Here is a 20,884-nt window from a genome sequence, read left to right as displayed (position 1 = left end):
ACGACGGACGGCGGACGCGTCCGGCAGAGGATGAAGATTAGGAATTGGTAAGATTTCAGGATTAAGGTAAAACCAAATTAACTATAGCAGGCCTACTATTGGACCGTGATTAGGATTTTGCTAATCATCGGCCCATGAGAAAAACTATAAATAGGAGTCCAGGATCATCAAAGGTAGGTGGTTGAATTAAATACATATTTATTCCACTCTCTTTCTATCTATACCATTTTTATCTATACCGACTTGAGCGTCGGAATGCCATTAGCATTGAACAAAATCCCGACCGAAACAAACTTTATTCTATTTTTATGCAATCACAACCAAAATGTATAATATTTTAGATATTACTATATTAAACAAGGCAACTATTTATATATTAAACTATTTCTCATACTTCCTCTTTATTTAATTCTATTAATAAGAGGAGTGAAAAAGTTGTGTACATCACTATTCATGTTATTCTTTCCAAAATTTCATAACATCATCTTTTATTTTATTCTTCCCAAAATCCCGTAGCATTACCCTCCAACACTCTTCTAATTTATTCTCGATTCCTTTGTCACATTCTATTCTTTCTTTTCTTTCAGGATTCTATGCAAAAAGACATATTAACAGGTTTACCTCGGAAGCGACACTGGCAGAGGTTTTTCTAATATTTAACATTTGTTGTTGCTAATTAGCATCCATGTTCGCCCTAATTAGCGTCATAACATTTCAAGACCAACACAATAGTTTTCATTTAAACATGTAACCCAACCGGAGAGATAAAAAAACAAAACCTACCTCAAACTCACAATCGATAGCCAAAGAAGAATGTTTTCCATTTTCAATTTTTTCTAAATTTACCCTCATTTACTGTGTATTTTTTTCTTAAAAAGGCTGATCTCTACCGTGTCATTCTATTCTTGCTCATTGACAAAACAGAACAGATTTAGAAAATTAAAAGACTCAAACAAAAAAATTCATAACAAGATACATGAAAGAAGCAATGAACTAACAAAACAGAATTAAATCAACACTAAAACTGAAACAAATATCAAACAGGATTCGAAACTGGCAGTTTGATATACTCGAAAATTTATTAAAAAAATAAAAAATAATATATATGGTTTGATTTCAAACTGTCAAAAATATTTAGAATGATAATAATAATAAAATAGGTTATTTTCTGGGTTTCCATCTTTGTTTCAATGTTTATTTGAAAAATATTCAAAATTTTCAAAAATTTTTATATTATATTATATATATATATATTCAAAACCTGATATATTAAAAAAAACAAAGTAGCCCAGAGATACTCATCCAAATTAAAATCATAATCAATCTACTAAACTTGATAAAAGTCCTCTGAACCTATGTAGTCACTCACTTCTCCTAAATTTTGTTGCCTTTCCTTCTTAACCTACTTGGTCATGCTAATTACATTCTTCAATTTTGTTGTCTTTCCTTCTTTATCTACTTGCTCATGTCAATTATATTTTCAATTTTGTTACCTTTCTTTCTTTACCTACTTGGTCATGTTAATTATATTTTTTCAATTTTTTATATAATAAATTATCTTAAATCATAATTATTCTTCTCATAATTAGTGCCAAGACTTTCATTTTATTGGAAATTAAATCTAAAAATAACTCAACCAAATTTGTATTTAGTATGTAACTTTTATGTTACCTTTGTAACTTATGTAAATAAAAATTTATGTACTAGAGGTCATTTAGTAAAATAAAACAAATAAATTCTATTTAAATAAAAAATGGAAAATAACATTAGATACCAGTTAGCGCAGGTGAATTTTTTTTTAATACCATTGGAATAAATATATTAAACCATGGGAGGGCAACTTTTTTTAATAACGTTTCTTAAAAAAACATGCATAAAATTATATTTTTATAACCTTATGATAATAATTCTATTTTGTTGGAAGTCCCACATCGAGTAGAGATAAGGCCAATTTATAATATATAAGTGGGTGCATACCTCACCTTACAAGCTGGTTTTGTAGGGTTGAGTTAGGCCTAAAATTCACTTCTAAGATATTTTCCTAAATAATTAAATATCCAAAGATGTATGTTTCGTATTATTACTTAATAAGTTTAGTAGAATTAAAAAAAAAAATGTGATTATTAATGTGTATACTTCTTATTATTATCATATATATGTTGAAATTTTATAATAATGTTCTATTCTCTGCATGTGCATAAATATTCATTTATATTGACCACAAATTTATCTCTACTTTTTGATATATGTTGAATTTCAAATAATTACTTTGCAGATCAACAGTGAAGGCAAAACAATATTAATAACGAAGAAGAAAATAATTAGAACAAAAATCATTAGTAACAAATTTAGTATACTTAGGAATATAATATTTAGTTAATCCTAATTCCTTTCGAAGTCTATTCTGAATTTTGGAACAAATGGATGCAGAAAATGATTATATCTTTGACCTATTTCTTGCCCATATCTTCATTATATAAACTTGGATGTCCTCCAACATGTTAATGAATGGCTTAGTCCTCATATGAACCAATACACTGTTGAAGGCCTCTAACATGTTAACCAAGGTATAACATTGAGTTGTGGTGGTAAACCTTGGTCTTGACCACTATCTACATTGGAAGAGGTTAAGAAATATTAACATTAATGAAAATATAAATTGTTGTTAAGTCATAAATACAAATTTTAGAGGAAGCAATGGCTTTCGCCTTGTAAGTCATATACTTAGATATACCAATGTTCTATTTTCTACTGATTTTCTCTTCAATTTCAACTCCCTTCATTTTTGGCTTTTCTCTTCACTTTTGGATTTTCTCTCACAGTATTCTCCAACTTCTTGCTCAACCACTTCACATTAAGTAAGCGAAGTGTGTACTCTCTACTACATATGTGGTTGTCTACAATAGTTTTGAGTTGCCACATATGGACAATATCCATATAAGTAGAGTATTCCATCCACATGCATTATCCTTTTCCACCCAAACATTTCAGCCTCGTTCTTCTTCATTGTTCTTAATAAATTTTAGAATTCTGACATTTTTCAATGAATAGGTTTTGATGGCATCCAAAAAGTTTTGTTTATCACCAAAATACGTCTCCAATTCCCATTTAAAATCAACTATACTTTTCGACATAGAAAAAGCCATGAACTTTCCATAACCCTCTTCCTCATTATGTTCTTGATCATTATGTGTTACACTAAGTAATTATTCATAGTGTCAGTCATCATCCGATAATCCTTTCTTATTTCCACAACTTATATCATCATCAAAATTGTTGTCAGACATCTCAATCCACGATGGTCAACTTATATCATCATCAAAATTGTTGACCTTCAATATCAACATCACATTGACCTCTCTCTTGCGACACAACAACATCTTCTTCATAGTGACACACCTCAAATTGTGAGTCACTTTGACCTTCACATTCATCATCACCTGTACACATTGACCACTCTCATGCAAGACCGATGCAACTTCTCCTTCAGTTTTATCATCAACAACATATTCTAGCATGTGTATCACCTGAAGTTCAGATATTATGTGAACCATGACTACATGAACCTAACCATTTAACCTAGCTAAGTTGACCATATGCATGACTCCAATATCATCACACAAAGACTCCAACTTGTCATCCAAGACAAAACACCCTCTACACAGTACAACAACTCTTTGAATCCAACATACCACAACCCTTTCACTACACTTACTACAATAAAATAACTTCAAATGCCTAGGTCAAAAGATATCGTAGAAGTCTCCCTTTCATACTTTAGTCTGCCATCATTTATGAACTTTCCCCTGTGGTGAAAAATAGTCTCAAAATCCTCCTCCATCACGCACAACAAAATATAAATATTTATAGACCTATAAAATAATAATATACCAACAAAAAAGAACACATTAAAAGTAGAACGCATTGAAAGAGACACTTCAACACAACTTTAAACATAGGAGATCACATCGCAATAAACAACCCCAATATTTACCTTTGCAAAAACGAAACACATATCATGACAAAAATCAACGAAGAATAAATTGAAACCCCTAATACAACATTTACTCACCTTAGTCGCGATTCATCTCGAACCACCTCGCGATTGACCTCAAACCACCTCGTGATTCCAACCAAGAACATCCGAAAGATGACAACCGAGATCTCAGACCACCTCGTGATTGACCTTAAACCACCTCGTGATTCCAACCAAGAACATCCAAAAGATGACAACAAACACCTAAATCTCTTAACTGAACCTTAATTTCACTCAATCAATTCTCAATTTCACTCAGTCAATCCCCAATTTGCATGTAGAACCCTAAATCCTATACATGAACCCTAATTTCACACCATATAACTTCATTGAAACATCTCCAGGTTGATTTTAATTAAATTTTACTGTTTTTTATGTTTAAAATACTAAAATTCATGTCAAAGTCGTACTTAAACATATTATACAACCTCACTTTGTTGCGTCATTCAAAAAATCATGTCAACGTGTGATATTAATGTATCTTTAACATCGTTCAATCAATCTAACGACAGGGACCTAATTGGATCAATTTTTTACAAGTAAGGACTCAATTAAAAGCAAAAATAAGTGAAAGACCTATTTAAGACGACAAACCAAAAGTAAGGATCTTGGGAATGATTTAACCTAAATAATATTACTTTTTCTAACATATAATTTATGCATGTTTTGTGAATTGTTATGCATATTGTCGTCGAAGTTCAATCTTTTGATTATATTGTGTGGCGGGTAACTTTCGCTCTTGAGATTTTGTACAAATCATTTTAACTTTAGTTTCTGAGGACAGAGTGTAATGCAAAAAAGAACAGGTTCATAAAACATATTTTGCAAGAACGGTCTTCTTTATGTCATCACCGAAAATGCATCTATTTCTGTTTTCCAGATTCAATGTCTACTTGGATCCTCTAAGAGACTACCGGTTCAAGCGGTTCACATGGCTATTGTTTGTAATGAGTATGATGGAACTGTGGCAGTAAGTCTCAACACTACTGGAATTCATCTTAGATCTGTGTTTGACACAAAATATGAATACATGATGCTGCAAATGCGTACTTAGCTAATGATATATTATATCGTCTATGATTTAACATCTACAATAGCTGTAAAGGAAGTAAACCTGACTATAAAAACATGCTATGTTGTGGAACAATATTCATAAATGACCGAAAAACTTAATAATACAAGTTGTCTTGATAACAGCTTATGTACGAAATACTTGACAACAGACAAAGAAAATGAAATTATCAATGAATTGGTCTAGTGATTTGCAGCCAGTATGCTAACATTCAGTTCAGAGCTTCCCATGCTCGTTGCATTTTACAATGGCGGAATTATATTTAAGGTGAAGTAAATCCTGGTTAAAGGCTAAACTGAAATTACTTCTATAAAGTCTATTGCGTGTAGATATACTTCCATCTGTCTGAAATCCACCTTATGTTGTCTGCTTATAAGTTCTGAAAATTTTAAAGAACTTATGTGTATGAAATATAAATGTCTTACTGATATTACCCATTATCCAATTTTCTAAAAGCGTTTAAATGTTGCAGACATTAGTCAAATTGCTGGTCTTTGACATGAGATGCTTTCTCATGCACTAACTTTAAAATTTTATGCAGTGAAAACAAGCAATCTTATAATCATTTAATGCTTTTGTACCTTATAGATGAAACCCCGTTTTCTTTGGTGCAGATACTATAAGGAAATGCTAGAAAGGTGAATACTGTGCATTTTACACGAATAAATGGTGCTTAAGAAATAGAGACCAAATAGATAACAAGCAATACCACTAAAGTTGTGAAAAGAAAAGGCGAAATTGTTAGGATTTAGACGTGACAGCATTATAAACATATTCACAAACTAACTTGTTTTTTTAGCTTTAGTTATGAATATTACAACCACAAAAAGTCTTATCTCCTTAAATAAAGTTGGATATATCCCTATAAGGACGACACAATGTCATTTAGCTCGATTATCAACAAAATTCTTCAAATGTTCTGTTTTGGCTTCTCTCTCCCCTTATTTGTATGTAATGATGCAAGAAAAGGAAAACCTTTTGGTTTAGTTTAGGAATCTTGCACTAGCTTAAGCAATAATAGTGTAAAGTTTACTAGAGATGCATTTACAATGACACCAGAAAATGGATTTTTCTAATTTTAGCTAGATATCAGTACTGACAAGCATTAAGCTTATAGAAAGTTCTGCGTGTTTATTCAGTGGATTCTCAATTTTTACATGTAAGAGTATCTCTTAATCTTAGCATTATTTTTTGTTGCTGCAAAAGAGTGACGAAAACCCTTTGGAACAATATGTTTTTATTACTATAATAATAAAATCTCATACTTATTTTTATTTCATGAATGAAATTGTAAAAACAGTAATAAAAAAGAGGTCAGTCAGTGGTAGTATAAGCTCAATTGATTAGTTTTTAACTTATGAGAACTTCTTACACATAAAACCTTAGTTGAAACAACTTTAAAAGTAAGAATGTCTAGTTCTTTTAAGTTTACAAGGGCACTGAGAACTTCTAATTATAAAACATTGTTGTCAAAGAAATTTTTAAAGCAATAATGTCAAGTTATGTTAAGTTAATAAGTGAATTGAAGCAGTTATATGATGGAACTTCAGAAAATAGTTCTCGAGTGAGTTAATTTTAACTTTGAGCAAGAAACTTAGTATATTTTATCTCTTCTCAGATAAGCGTATGTCGAAATATTTGTTCAAACTTGCTCAAAATTTGTAGTCTGTATATCAAAATAAGCATAAACTTTGAGTATAAAAAAAATGAGTGTTTTATCCATGTTCTCCTTCTTCAAGATCTCTTAAAAAGAAATTGGACGATCTTGTACTTCTAGAGGGTGTAAACTCACTAACGAAGCTAATGAGAATTCAAAATGAATGGCTAATACAAACTACTTAGGTGAGTGCCAAAATGCTAGTAGCCTAGGATCTTAATAAAATGGAATGGTTGTTCCTGATTCATAATGAATAACATTAATAATGACAGTACCAGAAGTTTATGCAAATTCAGGTATTTTGCAACAAGTAGAACTCTATCTACTCACTAATTTATATTTGACTTTAAAATTCAACAAATATACACCACAAATATCAAGATCTCTCTCTAGTTTCTCCCAATTCTCATCACAACATACATCTATTATAGGGTGTAAAATTGATAAAAACTTAGGTACTGACCATTGGAGGTGTTCTGTAATGAGATAATTTACACCTCACTAACATGCGATGACAATTAATGAAACTCCAATTCTGATTTGACAACCGCACCAACAGCATTCATGGTACTGCATCAAAGTTTTGTCCTAAAACTTAAGAGAGAGAAGCCTATTCTGCACAGACTTTGAGATAAAAAAGATACCCTCAAACTGATTATACAAGATCTGGGTTCCATGTGAGCTGCTCAACACTCATTCTTCTCAAGGATCTAGCCATGTGCTCATTCGATGCCCGAATATGAACTAACCTATTCTGCATATTTCTGAAGGAAGAAACATTAATTGCATCCGACACTCTATCATGATAAAATGGATCTTCATAAAAATTTACAAGAGCCTCCGTAGCATTATCCCTTAGTTCCTCAACCTCATCAACATCATTCATCAAGTCTATGAGAATTGGAATCGCCCCTGCCTCAGCAAGTGACATTCTATCAGTTCCATCATAGCTCAGTTGAGCAAATGTCCCAGAAACATTCACCTTCACATCTTCACTCCCAGTCTCCAAAAGCTCAACAAGAATAGGAATCGCACCTGAATCCCGTACTACAGACATTGAATGCTTGTAACCCGACAGATCCCACATCACATCCGCTGCAGAAGCCTTTGCCTCATCATTACCTTCTCTCAGAATCCTCACCAAGTGACCGGCAATTTCAACAGCATTAGCCTCAGCAACAGCCAATATACAAAAAACATCCTCAGCTATCTCTTTCCCAGAGGGATCAGGTCCTTCAAGAAGCTCAGCATAAAGGGGAATAGCCCCAGCTTGAGCAACCGGCCTAATGTAATCAACATGAGCAGATATCACACCAAGAGAATTACCAGCAACAAGCTTTGTGGAGTGTTCTCCTTCACGAAACAAGGACACAAGCACTGGAATTGCTCCCAAATCAACAAGCATACGCCGAGTCTGTCTGGTGACTCCAAGCAACCCAATTGCTTGACAAGCCCTTTCCCTAGACACCATGCTCCCAAAACTAGCAGCCTCCACAACATAATGTAGAGCTCTCAGTCTAGTGAGAGCCTTCCTAACATCCCTCCTCAATGCTAACACACTCAAAATCTCCAACAAATACCTCTTAGTATCATTGGTGCAAGAACTCAACAAACCAATGATCATTTCTACCCCACCATTGGTGGCAACAGCTGTCCTACTTGCATTACAAAAACTAACAATAACGAGCAAACACTTTATCAGGACCTTCTGCATCCTTCCATCAGAGTGAGACAACAACCTCATCAAAGAATAAGGGGCACCGTGTCCACCAATTTCAACGGCCAACGCACCCTCACCCCTGCAAGCAATGCACTTCAAGCAATAAGCAGCAGCCTCTTGAAGTGTAGGACCAGAGTCATTTGAAACATTGTGACCAAGAATCTCAGTGAGAATGGGTATGGTGCTAGCTAAAACATGCTCAGGGGCATGCTTAGAAAAACGTGCCAACATCATCATGGCCTTTATTTTCATACTCTTGGTACCTGAAGCTATTACATCCTGATACTTTCTCAGTTCTTGATCCCAATCAGCAGTGTTCATATCTCCAATTCAATCTATTGAGTGATTTATTTCAGATAATACAAGTCTAATTCAATGAGCAAAAATTAAAAATCAAAACTATTACCCAAATGCCCTACAAAAATAAAATTATCACTGAGCGTAGAAAAAATACTGGAATATTAAAAATCAATAAACAGACATGAAAAACACAAGAGGGAAACACCCTTTTGGAAAAAGTGGCTGAATTTGAAGAAAAGGGAGCGAATCTTGTATGATACCTCTGAAAAATCAAAACTTTGACACCAAACGAAAGGTAGCGAAAACCAACAAGTGGAGCACCGCGTCAGGCAGTGGTAGTCGATGGTTTTGATTCAACTTCGCATCGTCAATTGCAAACCATTGATCTTTATACACATTAAAAGGAAAAAAGAAAAATCAACGGTGCCTATAATTTTAAGTAAACAACTTATTTTTCACTAAACCAGTTAAAATAATTTTCTGAACGTCTTCGAACTTGTAAACTACAAATTAAGTTGCTATTAAAATAATGTGTTGCGCAATAAATATATATATATATATATATTAAATTATTGAGTTGGATATCAGGATAATGCTATAATTTAACAATAGAAATGTTAAATAAACAATCATAATAAATGATCACAAGAAAATTCGGGAAGAACAATCAAGTTGCCTTAATTTGTGTTTAGATAAAAAGAAAATTAAACGGTAATTTATTTCTATAAATAATTTAAAATATTTTAAGATAAAATAGAGTATTTAAATATAGAGTTTTAATTTATTTCTATAAATAATTTAAAATAGTTTAAGATAAAATATGTTATTTAAATAGAGAATTTTGAAAATTTAAATTTTAAGAATTTATAGAAATAATTTAATCATTTAAATTATAAAATTTTACATTGCATTTTAAAAAATAAAATGTAACCTTTTTTATTTTTTTTCATTTAAATTTACATTTTTATATTTTTTTCATCATTTTTATTTCATTTGAAATATTATTAATGTAATTTTAATGTGAACATCGCCAGTTCGATCAATGTAATGATGATGGTGATTTTTTTTTTCAAAATTGAAGAACTTCCTTGTTGTTTCAATTGTATATTTAATTACACCTATTTATAACATAAAAAAATAATAATAAAGGATATCTACCATTATAAGTTTTACATTACTTTTCTGATTAATAAAATAAAACCATATATTTTACATGGTTAAAGTTTGAATCTTTATTTTAAACATCACTTTATAGTAATTGAAATGTTTTACTTATAAAAAAATTAAATTAATTTATCTAAATAAAGTGCTTGAAAGTTTAAATAATTTGAAATATAAATAATTTAAATACAACGTATTTGATTTTTTTTAAATTGTAACTTTTTTTTCAAACACTAAAATATTAAGTTTTATTGTAATTAGTACAGATATTTCATTAAATATCAACCTAAATTTCTAATCTACATAATTGAGTAACATATTTTTAATATGGAAGAAACATATTCATCAAACATAGAAAGAGAACTATGTTATCTCATTTGATTTTTTTTTAATATTATTGTGTCACATTCATTATTCGTAATAAAATATGAATATTTTATTATCTAAATATAAAATTTATAAATAAACAATCGACTATTTAAACATTTAAAAAATACCATTTTTTTACAACTTTTTTCTATTTTCTTTACGTTCTTTTTATATTTTTGAAAGTTTTATTTTTCTTTTTGAACATCATAATTCATCTTAGAGATTCTATTGAAAAATAGAATAAGTTTGTTTCATGTGTTTAAGATTAAGTTTTTCTTTTATATTTTTTTTTTCAATTGATTTTAGAAAATTGTGTATGAATGAAGACTAAAGATATTGCATATAATCTTTCTAAGACAAAGATAAATATATTCTCTGTTAAAGGTGTTTCAGAGATATTTTGTAGGGTCAGGAAACATATTTTTCTTCTGTTATTTTCTTTGTTTTTCGACTTATGATATTTCTGTTCTTAATCCTTCAAGTACGAGNCAAGGGAGAGAGAGTACCTGNAAAAGACATTCCGATATTCCTGTTCTTAATCCTTCAAGTACGAGNCAAGGGAGAGAGAGTACCTGTAAAAGACATTCCGATATTCCTGTTCTTAATCCTTCAAGTACGAGCCAAGGGAGAGAGAGTACCTGCAAAAGACATTCCGACGCTCAAGTCAGCGATACTGCTTTAGAGTAATCTAATAGTAATTGGGAATAAAATATCTTTACCTGGACACTTAACCTTGTATTTATAGGTCGCCCCATCATTCAACCCCTTAATTATTCATTAATACGGTATCTTTTTGTGCAATGTAATCAACTAATCACCAATAAGTGCAATATATACAGTTATTAAATGTATTAAGTAGTCATTAATGATTACTTGATCTGACTAATCACACAGAATGACATCGTTGTAACGCTAACACTCATGATTATTCTTTTGGACGATCGGTCTAACCTAGGACAGTACAAAAGGTATATTTAGATTATTGATTAGAGTGTTTTGTGTATATGTATAATTTTCTTTATGTGATGGTAGAAGTTGAAAGTTTAACTTTAAATCTAAGCAAGTTTTAACATATCATATAATTTAGTTAAGTTTTAACAATACTTTAAGGTAAATTATATGAATGAGAAGGTTATTTGGTTACAATATTTGATTTTATATACAAGGATTACATGTTGTTTAAACATATTGAATCTTAAAACAAATGTTTTTGTGATATGTTGAAGATTTCATGGTGTAATATGATTAAATATTTATTATATTTTGATTAGCTTAAGATATTAAAGAGTTAGAATTGTTTGAGATAAAATTTGTATAAATTGAGTGAAGAGATTTTAAATGAATTATGTTGTATATTTTAACAGTGAAAAGGTTAAAATATTTCAATTGAGTCGAATTGGTTCTTGTTATTTGGTAAGAAAATTTCTATGTTAAACATAAGAAAAGAAGAAAAAAATCACTTTAAACCCATTTGACCACTTGTTATATTTTGTGGAATTTCTTAATTATGCAAAGTCATTATGAACGAGTCAAATTCTTTGGACAAACTATTTAAATCAAAATTCTGTGGTGATATGTCATAGAATGAGACAATTTTCAACAGACAAAATTCAATTAATTGAAAATTTAAGAGTTTTGGTCAATAAATAAGTAAATTTTCATTGAACAAGTTTTTTTTTTTTTTTTTTTTTTGTGAAAACTTCAAATGGTTTAATCGTTGGGCTAATACTTCGGCTTTTGGTGAGTAGAATTTTTGTTGGACATGCTAATACCTTTGAGTGGATGAATTGTAAAATTTGAGTATTTTCTAAACATAAAAAAAAAAAAAACGTGTTTTAGATGTTTCTAAATGTTAAACTTTGTTTATCTTTCACTATACTATTATATTTTGTCAATATATATAATGGATGAATAATTGCAATTTGTTAACATTTAAATTGAGTTTATTGTATATTTATGAATGAAAATACGGTTTAGTTGTGAAATGAAATATGATGTGTGATGAATATAGTTATTTTTAGTAAAATACTATGTTGGTGTATTGATATGTTTATGTTGGATATTGAATTTGATATTCTAAGAAAAATGATTTTGATTCTATTGAAGTTAGACTCAAAGAAAATTATAAGGTGATGTGAATCGAAGAAGGTCCCTATTACTTAGTTTGTAATGTGAAAAATAATTACTTTTTATAAGTCAAATGATTTTACCATATCATATGAGTGGACTAATTATTTAGTTTTATTGTAATGTAGTGATAATAATTTGATAAATATAAATATTTGAATTTAATTCAATACACAAGTTTCTTGAAATAGAGTTAAGTGTCTGTATAACAAGTTATGTTATAAGCTCAATACATGAAATGTAACATTGACTAAAAGATAGACACTTGATTTATTATAATGTGTAATAAATGTATTGAAATTGTGTCTATTAAAGAATATGAAAGAGATGTGAATATAATATGTGAATAATGAATTGTGATAATCATGTACTAGAGATTCTGATAATTCCTAAGGACAATCTCAATAGAGATGTTATAGTAAATATGTAGATTCTTTACTCTTTACATGTATACCATAAAATCTTTTACTTAAACTAATACAGCCACATATATTATAAACACTCTTTAGCTTATTTGTGCAGCAAGTAAGAGGTCAAAATAATCATTTTTAATTTTATTAAGTTTAAGTTTTTCAAAAAGGAATAATTATTACCACTAATGTGACAACATTTTTTAATAGTATCATCACTCATATTAAACAGTTGAATTTTGAAGATTAAAAAGAATAAGACAAACTAAAATCCATTATATTAAGTTAAACTACCACTAGATATAAAACATGGTGGCAATGCAGACATCCAAAGCTTAACTATGAGTAAGGAAAGGGAGTTAATTTATAAGGAGTCCCAGAAAAATGAATCATATCAGAACTGGGCATAGAATAACCTTATCCATTTCAATGATTATAAGATTAAGACATAACAAAAAGAAGAATCAAGAAAACTCAGTAATCACACGTTCACATTTATCTTCCAAAATCTTCACAGCTTCGGTAAATAGCACTTCAGGTGGTAATGCTCCGGTTGATTCAATGCAAACTACACACACAAGTAAAAAAATATACGTGTAAGATCTTTTTGCAACAGAACCATGTAAAATCAAATTTGCACAAAATAAGTAGGAGGTTCTTTACATACATCATTTCATCTTATACCAGCCAAGATATATTTGGTGTGCTAAACTTCACGACACATGACACTATGTTTGGCCCAAGTTTATTTTATTGTATCTGCTTCTCATTTAATGATTCTCTTTATTTAAATGTGAGATCCAATGTTCAGTCAATCCTAATGAGGTGTTGCTAGCATTCTTCTTTATATTTGCCACAGCCATTGGCTATAATCTAATATATCAACATTCTTGAGAATATTTCATTAAGAAAATAACATTACGTAAGGACATTTTTCTTAGTAAATGAGAATTAATATATAAGAAGAGAATTTTAGAACCAGTCATGTCAATAAAATTTATTACTTCTAAGCTGAACCACTACATGAACCAGTTACCTTGAGACTAGACTATTAAAAATTATGTAAATTTTTGTATGTTAAGATTTCAGATAGCTTTGAATGTTTAGCCCTGTTAAATCAGTAGGCTATATAATACTTACAAATGAAATGATGTTTAACGCGACGTATTGATATCCGATCTTCCCATTCTTTGCCTCCTCTGATGCATTCCCTACACAAAGTGCAATTCCGTGGTCTGGCTACTGTTGCCCTTCTTTTACCTACGCTCAATAATCAAATCAGCAAACTAAGTACCAAAGAGAACAGATATTGAGATTACATGTTATTAATCATTAACAATGTGCAGCACATGGCAGAAATAGATGCAAAACAATATAATGTGGTACACGACAGCACTGAAACAAAAACTGAACTACCTTTTCCAATGTCTTCAATATCAAACACATTAGGTTGACATTTATTTACTAATTCTTCAGCCTGCTCATCCACAATATCTTCCAAGAGTACAACCTAGATTAAAAAAAAAAAATCCCTTCTTACACATGGCAGAATTTGCAAGTTTTTGGCTTGGTTCAAAGTGAATATGACTAGTAGATAAGATATATGGTATATTGCCTTACCTCCGGAAGCATCCGATACCAAGCAGTGGCAACTGGGGACCATTTTGCATGTGTCCTACCAATGCCTTTAACTGCATGTGCTTCAAGTTCAATTTCCTACAATAGAACATGTATGCCATTCAGTATTCTATACGAAGACAAGTAAACGGAAACAAGATTGCAAAAACAGATAACTCAGTATCTTGCATTGCATGGTAAAAGAAATGACAGACAGAAACAGAGGTAAATGAACCTCGTGTGGTAACAAATAGACCATTAATGAGCAACAATGTTACAATTATCCAGTCTATGAGAAAAAAGAGAAGTTGTCCAGGAGTGGATGGGCATTGAAAATTAGGGATGGCAAACACACCCATCTCCGCATGGATTGTCCAAACCCATCCTAATTTCCACTGAAAATCTCCATCCTAATCCCTTAGTTTAACATGTAAACTAAAAGACTTATCTTCTCTTTTTTCTTTGGTTTTTAATTTCGTTTCATTTAAAGAACTCTTCTCTCACTACATTACATTTTGTTCTCTATTTCAATCATTCAACTAGTTTTATATCCAACGAGTTCACTCAAATTCCCGAGATACTTTCACTTTCACATTTGCAAAATATAATAGATGTTAACATTATCATAAAATTTCAACGTATAATTATTATAATATCATGCCTTCTTTGCTTTGACTTTTGCTTTTTTAAAAAATATTATGTAACTAATATTTGGGGCATTGTGAAAGCGGGTACGGATGCAAGTGCAAATATATTCATTACTCAAGAAGGATGGAGATGAGACAGATCTCATACCCAACAGAAATAGAGACTAGGATGGGTACAAATTTCTAGTTCCGGAAGGGAGATGGGTACAGTCATAATGTCACGTATAAAAAAGTCCAAAAAGCAATCCTTTTGGAGAAGAAAGTTATCCATGAGAAATAATTTATCTCTCTAAATCTAGGGAAAAAAAAGTGATTATACTCCTTTTAGAGGTTACCTGACCAGGTCCAAGTTTAGCTAATATAATATCTGAATCTGTAAGATCACTTGAATTGCTGGGAAATCCAGGAAGTGAATTTTGGCTGCAACTAAAAGATGTAAACGTCTTTGGCTTTGAAGATGTATTTGGTTTGACATCTTCACAGGGAAGCTCACTCCCATTAGGTAACCACTTTAGTTTATCGGATTTCACTGCAATAATATCCCAATATCATCAGTCAAAACAGATTGCTGCAAGGGTAAAGGATAGAGTTAAACAGATAAATAAGAAATTTAGAGTAACATATATGTTAGAAAGCAGGAGCTTCATGTCATGTACCAGTAATTCGAGGTTGACCGACTTGACATCGTACATGTAGCCCAAAGACAATGGTGTTCCTTTCATTATTGTCATCTCCTGCATTATCTATTCAAAAGAAAGACAAAAATAACACATTTAACTGCGTCCATACAAGGGCAATATGAAAAGTGTACACACATAGTTCAAATTTTCAAACAACATATGAGAAAGTCGTAAAATTAATGAGAAATACAACCATGTATAGGTTAGTGCAGATATAGACCTGGATATTCAAATAGCCTGGGATCAACACGAATTGGTATAAGACCCAATCTATGGGAAAGAACTTCATCTTGTACAACTGATGTATTGTTTGCGATATATACTCTTTCAATAGCCATTGTTGGAACCTAAAATATATAGCCACAAAAAAATATTATTTCCACTGGTACTTTACAACAACACCACTACTAACCTACTCAAATCTATCATAGAAACAGCAAAGAAAAACCAAAATAAGACTATTGTAAAATGCTATATGTAATCGGAGCTAATAAAAGAAACTTCCATTCAGAAAAAAACATCAGAGCAAGTGAATTAACCCCCCCCCCCCTCCCCCCTCTCATTCAATATGTCTCCTATTTCAAAAACTATCCTGATGTAAAATTCTTGAATATGTTAATACAAAACATAAATCTTTTAGTGGATAACTAAATTTAGAGGTGTGCAAAATTCAGTTTTCTTAAAAACCAAACGCTTTAAAAGGTTCAGTTCTTAATCCAGAGATAATAATTGTTGTAGAGACATTTGGAAACCAAACCACTTTTCAAGAACCATTATGAATTGAACTGATTTCAAACCAGTTAAAATATCGAATCAGTTTAGATCTGGTTTCTAACCAGATTTCACTACCCCAGGCAATGCATAGCAGCAATGGGTAGCTGCAACAACTTTAATCAAGAATCTTACTGTGTAACTATAAATCTGCAGCATACCTCAGTATAATCAGCGAAGAATTTGTAGATCAAAAGAAAAATGAAAAATCCAAGGAGCACATGTCAATAACCTACTTTTATTGTTCAAAAATGGCAATTACCATTACCTATCCACCCAAAATTCATCTTATTAGTACATGATATTTTCTCTCTTTTCCCTCGTACTGATATTTACTCTTATTTCAAAGCTGATTGAATAACAGAAAATATTGGGCAGCTTGAATCACAATGTTTCAGGCCATACAAAACGATTCACACAATTCAATGCCTTTAATTGACTAGTAATAGACGCTAAATCTATTTGGGTCAATCCAAAGTAACTTGAGGCTTTATAAAGGTAGAAATAGATCTCTTTGTTTCCCTTTCACAGTTTAAGACTTTGCAAAAAAACAATCAATGTCTGCATTTAAGTAATTTCTCAAATTATTATTAGAAGTCTGTCAAACTCTACAATAAAACATTATTGTCTACAAGGACAGAAACGCGTACATCCCATGCAAATATAGCAGCTTGTACAATATAGGTTTAAAACTTGCTAATTTAATTTCAGAGAATCTGACAAATCATTATAGATACTACACAGACACATTAACATGGTGTAAACCCATCAGTTTTAAAATAAAAACGTTCAAAACTATAAACTAGTAAGGGCTCATGACTGGGCATCATTCTCTACTATTGCCTACTTACTATTAAAAAACGAAATTTAAGAAGAACGAACAAGTGTTGTAGATTATGGCAAGATATCTAACCTTGAAAAATAGGAATAACAAATGCATCAAAATATTAAAAAAAATCTCATCAACGTTGCACGCAATAAGGAGAGCAAGAATATCTCACCTCTGATATAAGAATTCTTCGAAATGCGTTGGCAAGTGCTGGATCAATACCAATCATATCAAACTCCATGTCACTATCAGTAAGCCGCTTCACTTCAACTTTGAAGTTTTTACGGAAGCTATCAAACTGCTGACTATTATCAACTCCCAAAACCTTATAAGCACCAGAATAATGTATAGTATCCGTCTACAAACACCAACATAGAAAAATATAAATAAGAAAACAAACCCCTTCTAAGATAAATAACAAATGCAATGCTTGAAATCCTAACCCCAACAGTTCCAGACCCAATTGAGAAGATAGAAACTTTATCAAAACATGAATGAGTGCTAAAAAAAATAATATAATGTAGCATAAAAAGGGTAAAATTAAAATAACTTGAAGAGAATATAAAAGAGGTCAAGAGCATGAGAGTTTACATGTATAGGAGCATCGTTGTTACATAAAACACGCGTTTTGAAAAGCTCAAGGTGTGGAGGGATCTTTGATGGAACATCATCTAAGCTCAGTATAAAATCAAGTCCTGATTCATTATCACTCTGTTCCGCCATTGATTCGTCTTCCTCCGACATCTTTGTTGTGCTTTTTTCTCTTCCTTCTTAGCTTTCCAGTGGTCTGTCGGGTTAGCAGTTGAAAGGAACTGAAAGGAGTAGCAGAGCGGTTATGTGAATTGCTGAGCGACCTGAGATATTTAGGGTTTAGGGTTTACACGACAAACCCCTGCGTCTTATGTTTTGCATAGGAAATAATATTCTATTTATTTAAGTTTTTTCTTCCTAAACCTCATTATTGCTAACTGGAATTCTATTATGTTTAATTGCATTACATTCATAATAAAAAAGATTAAAATATTATTTTTCACTAAAGAAAAAATATACATTAGAAAAATATTGGTCCAAAAAAAACGTATTTTTAGAAAATTCATTCTAGAAATTTCATCATAAAAGATATCACATATAGCGAAAAGTTTCTTTCAAAAATTATATTTTAAAAAGCTAATTCCAAAACGGATGTCATGTGTGAATATCTTATTTTTAAAATTGAGGGGATAAAACTTATAAATTATGAAGATGCAGAAGAATATATATATATATATATATAACCAAAATACATTTATTGTGTCCTCGTACTTCTTGAACCTTGTACTTAGAGCTGTCAATTAGGCACTGGTCCTAGCCCATGTGGATTGGGGCCAAAAAAGTTCACAGGGTCAAAAAAGTCTTTTAATAAAAAAGTTTTAGGAACTAAAAAGCCCTAAAGTTCTATGAGTTAGGGTCAGCCTATAGGCTTTCTTTTTTATAAAAAAAAAAAACTAAATATCCAACAATAAATTCCATTTTTACAGAGAAAAAAAACACTTAAATGTTTCTTGCTTTTGTATTACTGACTAAATCCTCACATAAATACTAGAAAGCTTACACTACGATAGCCTCCTGCATAATTCGTATGCTGCAGCAAATCATTAACATCCAAGCCTTTCAATTACTACATGTTCACAAAAAAACTATGGCTATTGAATGCTTTCCATTTATCTGTCAATCTCCCAAAACAGTAAGCAATGAGAATAAACATAGATAAACTAATTATAGAGGTGCATAATGAAAGCAATTACATAGAAAAGTAAATTCAATGTAGAACTAATTTCAGATAAATAACAAAGTCAATTACACATAAGCAAATGACTCTGAATCAGGCTTGAAAGTGTATGAATCTTGAATCCATGCAGAGAAGATATAGTGAAAGGAGTGAACGCTTCAGAACATCATCCACTTGATTAATTCCACCATGGCAGCAAAATTCCAGCGTTGCAGCCACTTAACTACTGTTTACAGCAGCTACACTTACAAACTTTCATAGCAACTCATGCCNAATTCTCCTCTAAGCATTGCATAAGCAAAGTGTCGTCGTTCACTATGTGCTGCCGTCCACCATGCGCCGTCGTCTGTCGTCGACTTTGTACTGCTGTATGCCGTTGACCTATGTTGTGGTTGCTAGCTCAAGCAAGTGTTTGATCAGAGAGAATGAGTGAGAGTCGAAAAAGAAAAGTACATTGGGGACTATGGGAGTTTTAGAGTAAACTAGAGTCTTAACCCACTTTCTTGGGGCTGTAGGGGCTTGGGGTTTTGAAAAAACCTTCTCTAATGTGGGTAAAAAATAGTGGACTAATTAAGAAGGGGGTCAGGGTTGGCCTCAGGGCCAAAAAAAAAGTTGACAGCTCTAGTGGTAGATGGACAAAGTAATTATAAGAAAGAGAAAAAAGAAATCTATATAAAAAAAAATAGTTTTGACATTAAAAAAAGTTTAGAAATACATAAAAAAACAAAACAGAAAAAAAAAAACTTGATCGTGCATGGAGAATGCCTTAAGCTTGGCCTTTCAGTCTTAAAATTTGAGTTTATGAGTCAATCGTGCCAACATAATTTACTTTCATATATTTAGTTAATATGTTGTTGTTTCATTTAAATTATATTTCATAAAGAAAATAACTAAAGACTTAAATAAAACTAAAAATTTAATAGGTAGTCGAAATTGAGTAAATTAACATGTTGGATAATTGTTTTATATAACAATCCTTTAAATTAACATGTTGGATAATGATGGTATATATTAACAAAATATATGTAATATATTTTAAATTTTTGTTACACTTTCTGGAAAGTTTATTCCTATATTAATTATTCTAAATTAAATAAAAAATACTATAACAGTTTATCCTTTTAAATATTTCACTAATGAATCACGTACACTACTATAAAAATTAAAAAGCGAGAGATATAAAATAATTTGAAATTTTTTCTATAGTTTTGCGTCTTAGAGGTTATCCTTGTTGACTGATTTCGTATGAGTGAACATTTTACTTCACAAATATTTTTCCTGTTTCACTTTCTATAATTCTTTTGTGAGAATTTTGCTTTATACAAATGATTTAGTATTATTTACTTCCCTCTTTTTGTAATTTTATTCTGTTTCATATTCTGTAAGTGTCTTTGAATGTATTTATTTCAAAACTAAATAAGAGTATATTTTTTATATGAAATTAAGTTTAAATATTTGTAAAATAATATAGATATTTTTATTTTTATTATTAGAATATAAATTTTATTTCATTATCTGAGAATTTCTATAAAAAAGAAGAGATTTACCGACGGTCACAATCCCTCGGTATTTGGCATTACCGACGGCCTTTGGTCTTCGATATTATTGACGACCTGAAAGCCCTCGATAATACCGAAGGCCGTGAGGTGGGCATGACTGTTAAGGTGGGCATGGCTGCTGAGATGGGCATGGTTGCTGGGATGATGATGGGGCGGTATGT

At 31.0% G+C, this 20,884-nt stretch overlaps 2 protein-coding genes across 3 annotated transcripts; both read right to left on the bottom strand.

Moving 5' to 3' along the window:
- Positions 1–6,998: 6,998 nt before the first annotated feature.
- LOC106776066 (vacuolar protein 8) lies at positions 6,999–9,161 on the bottom strand. Of its 2 annotated transcripts, none has more exons than XM_014663369.2 (2): positions 9,046–9,161; positions 6,999–8,852 (listed from the first exon to the last, which is right to left on the bottom strand). In XM_014663369.2, exon 2 carries the CDS (start codon positions 8,804–8,806, stop codon positions 7,421–7,423), a length of 1,386 nt encoding a protein of 461 aa, XP_014518855.1. In that variant the 5' UTR covers positions 8,807–8,852; positions 9,046–9,161; the 3' UTR covers positions 6,999–7,420. The 2 variants fall into 2 exon arrangements, with proteins under 2 accessions (XP_014518855.1, XP_014518857.1); XM_014663371.2 differs by having other exon boundaries at positions 6,999–8,820; positions 9,046–9,151.
- A 3,966-nt stretch (positions 9,162–13,127) lies between these two features.
- Positions 13,128–18,299, bottom strand: LOC106776067 (DNA-directed RNA polymerases I and III subunit RPAC1). Its single transcript, XM_014663372.2, has 9 exons — positions 17,988–18,299; positions 17,569–17,754; positions 16,017–16,143; positions 15,773–15,859; positions 15,452–15,645; positions 14,473–14,568; positions 14,269–14,362; positions 13,993–14,112; positions 13,128–13,420 (listed from the first exon to the last, which is right to left on the bottom strand). The coding sequence occupies exons 1-9, from the start codon at positions 18,138–18,140 to the stop codon at positions 13,317–13,319; spliced, it is 1,161 nt and encodes a 386-aa protein (XP_014518858.1). The 5' UTR covers positions 18,141–18,299; the 3' UTR covers positions 13,128–13,316.
- Positions 18,300–20,884: the final 2,585 nt, after the last annotated feature.

Source organism: Vigna radiata, chromosome 10 (assembly GCF_000741045.1).
Source record: "Vigna radiata var. radiata cultivar VC1973A chromosome 10, Vradiata_ver6, whole genome shotgun sequence".
Taxonomy (NCBI): Eukaryota; Viridiplantae; Streptophyta; class Magnoliopsida; order Fabales; family Fabaceae; genus Vigna; species Vigna radiata.
Note: the sequence above shows the minus strand (reverse complement) of the source record. Positions and strands in the feature narration are given on the sequence as shown.

Coding starts and splice junctions, on each gene's coding strand:
- LOC106776067 (XM_014663372.2), bottom strand. CDS start 18,140: ATGTCGGAGGAAGACGAATCAATGGCGGAACAGAGTGATAATGAATCA. Junction 15,646..15,772: donor CGGTCAACCTCGAATTACTG/GTACATGACATG, acceptor ATATTATTGCAG/TGAAATCCGATAAACTAAAG. Junction 14,569..15,451: donor CTAAACTTGGACCTGGTCAG/GTAACCTCTAAA, acceptor GTTCTATTGTAG/GAAATTGAACTTGAAGCACA.
- LOC106776066 (XM_014663369.2), bottom strand. CDS start 8,806: ATGAACACTGCTGATTGGGATCAAGAACTGAGAAAGTATCAGGATGTA.